The following is a 1680-nucleotide window of genomic DNA, read 5'->3' on the forward strand; positions in this document are numbered from 1 at the left end:
CTGAACAGGTCGGCCAAACTGAACGAGTACGTGAAGCGGATCCGTCTGCCTTCGCCACACATCGACCTGAAGCCCGGCACCGTCTGCTGCGTGGTGGGCTGGGGGGACACCTCCAACTATGGCAACCAGCCCGCTGAGCTGATGGAGACCAACACCACCATCGTCAAGCGGAGCCTCTGCCAGACGCTGTGGAGGGGCAAGGTCTCGGCCAACATGCTGTGCGGGGCCAGCCCCAACGCCACCCTGCAGGGCGTCTGCACCGTGAGTGCACCCCCGGCCCCGGCCCCACTGCCCCCACTGGGAGACCCACTAGGCTCCCTCCAACCTCCTCATTTTGCAGGGTGACTCTGGGGGACCCCTGATCTTCAAGAAAAAGGTTTATGGCATCGTCTCATTCTCTGGGAAGAGATGTGGGGACCGCCGGTTCCCCGACATCTACACCAAGATCTCCAACTACATCGGCTGGGTGCATCGCACTGTGCGAGGGCCCCGCCAGCAGAAGGGGAGGCCAGAGCCTAACATGGCTGGGAGGGGGTCCTGGGGGCGGGCTGTGGGGAGAGGGGCTGAGATGTCTCCCAAGAGGGGAGAAAAGGGCCAGAACTCCCACATCCTCCAGCTCTGGTGGGGGCTGGGAGCTGATGCCCAGGGTTCCTTGACCCAGGACTCTGCCCACTGGTGAGGGGTGTCATGTCCTCCTCAGGCTGTAGCAGAAGCCCCAGCACCTCACGCAGCCTCTTGTGGCAGCAACATTTTCCTTCTTCAATAAACCCCCATCCCACTGCTTCCCTCTGTGCTCTGGTCCCCCCGACTTGTCCTGGGTGTGGGCGGATGGAGCAGGGGGTGCAGGAGGAAGAAGGGGAATGTGGCCCCCACTCAGGCCCAGGCCCTGCCCCAGAGGAGCCAGGATCTGCAGCCAGGTGCTGCCACCCCAGCTGCCTTCCCGTCAGGGGTGGGGCTCCCCATCCCATCCCATCCCGTTCCATCCCATCTCATCCCATCCCGCCTCATCTTGTTCCATCCCATCCCACACCACACCCTTCCTGCTGCTCTACAGGACCCCCCAAACAGGGGAACCACAGACACCCCCCGGGGTCAGGCGGGCTCCCAGCTGCGCTGGCGGAGCCCACAGGGATCCGTCGGGAGCCTCACCCACCTCCCCACCCACAGACGGGCGCTCACCCCGTGGCAGCTGGGTGCCCACAGTGGCCAGGGGACATGTGCTGAGCTGCTGCTGGGTCTCAGCTGAGACACGTGTGGCTCTGCCCGGCGTCGTCTCGGAGAACAGACTCAGACATTCCCTGCTTCTGGCTGTTTGTTTTATCTGCAAATTGCTGGCACCCTCTGGCTGCTGCAGGGCCTTGCACAGGGTCAGGGGACACAAGCTGCGGTCACCAGTGGCCCTGGGGACACCCAGTAGAGGACAGACCCCTGCCAGGCTGCCAGCATCCAAGGAAGCCCCAAATCCCAGGGGGGTGCTGGCAGACGCAGTGTGGGGCAGAGATTCCCTGGAATGCCGGGACAGGGCTGCCAGCCCCGGGGCTTCCACACACTGCCAGGGAGCCTGGAGAGCCGGCGCCTGTCCCAGCTTGTCCCAGACCACCCAAAAACTGGTGGGAAGGTGGCTCCTGACTCACAGCCATGTTTTGGAGGCTGAAATCTCCCGCTCATCACAGGAGCTGC

At 63.9% G+C, this 1680-nt stretch overlaps 1 protein-coding gene across 1 annotated transcript; it reads left to right on the forward strand.

Annotated features, from left to right (window-relative positions):
* Positions 1 to 6: 6 nt before the first annotated feature.
* LOC103761673 (serine protease 57) lies at positions 7 to 507 on the forward strand (the record flags this gene model as incomplete). The annotated part of the gene is made up of 2 exons (XM_018088052.1): positions 7 to 261; positions 341 to 507. Coding segments are annotated over 2 exons (422 nt in total), but the record flags the coding sequence as incomplete, so codon positions are not given.
* Between the last annotated feature and the right edge of the window lie 1173 nt (positions 508 to 1680).

Source organism: Manacus vitellinus, unplaced genomic scaffold, assembly GCF_001715985.3.
Source record: "Manacus vitellinus isolate BGI_N305 unplaced genomic scaffold, ASM171598v3 ctg7180002425957_pilon, whole genome shotgun sequence".
Lineage (NCBI taxonomy): Eukaryota > Metazoa > Chordata > Aves > Passeriformes > Pipridae > Manacus > Manacus vitellinus.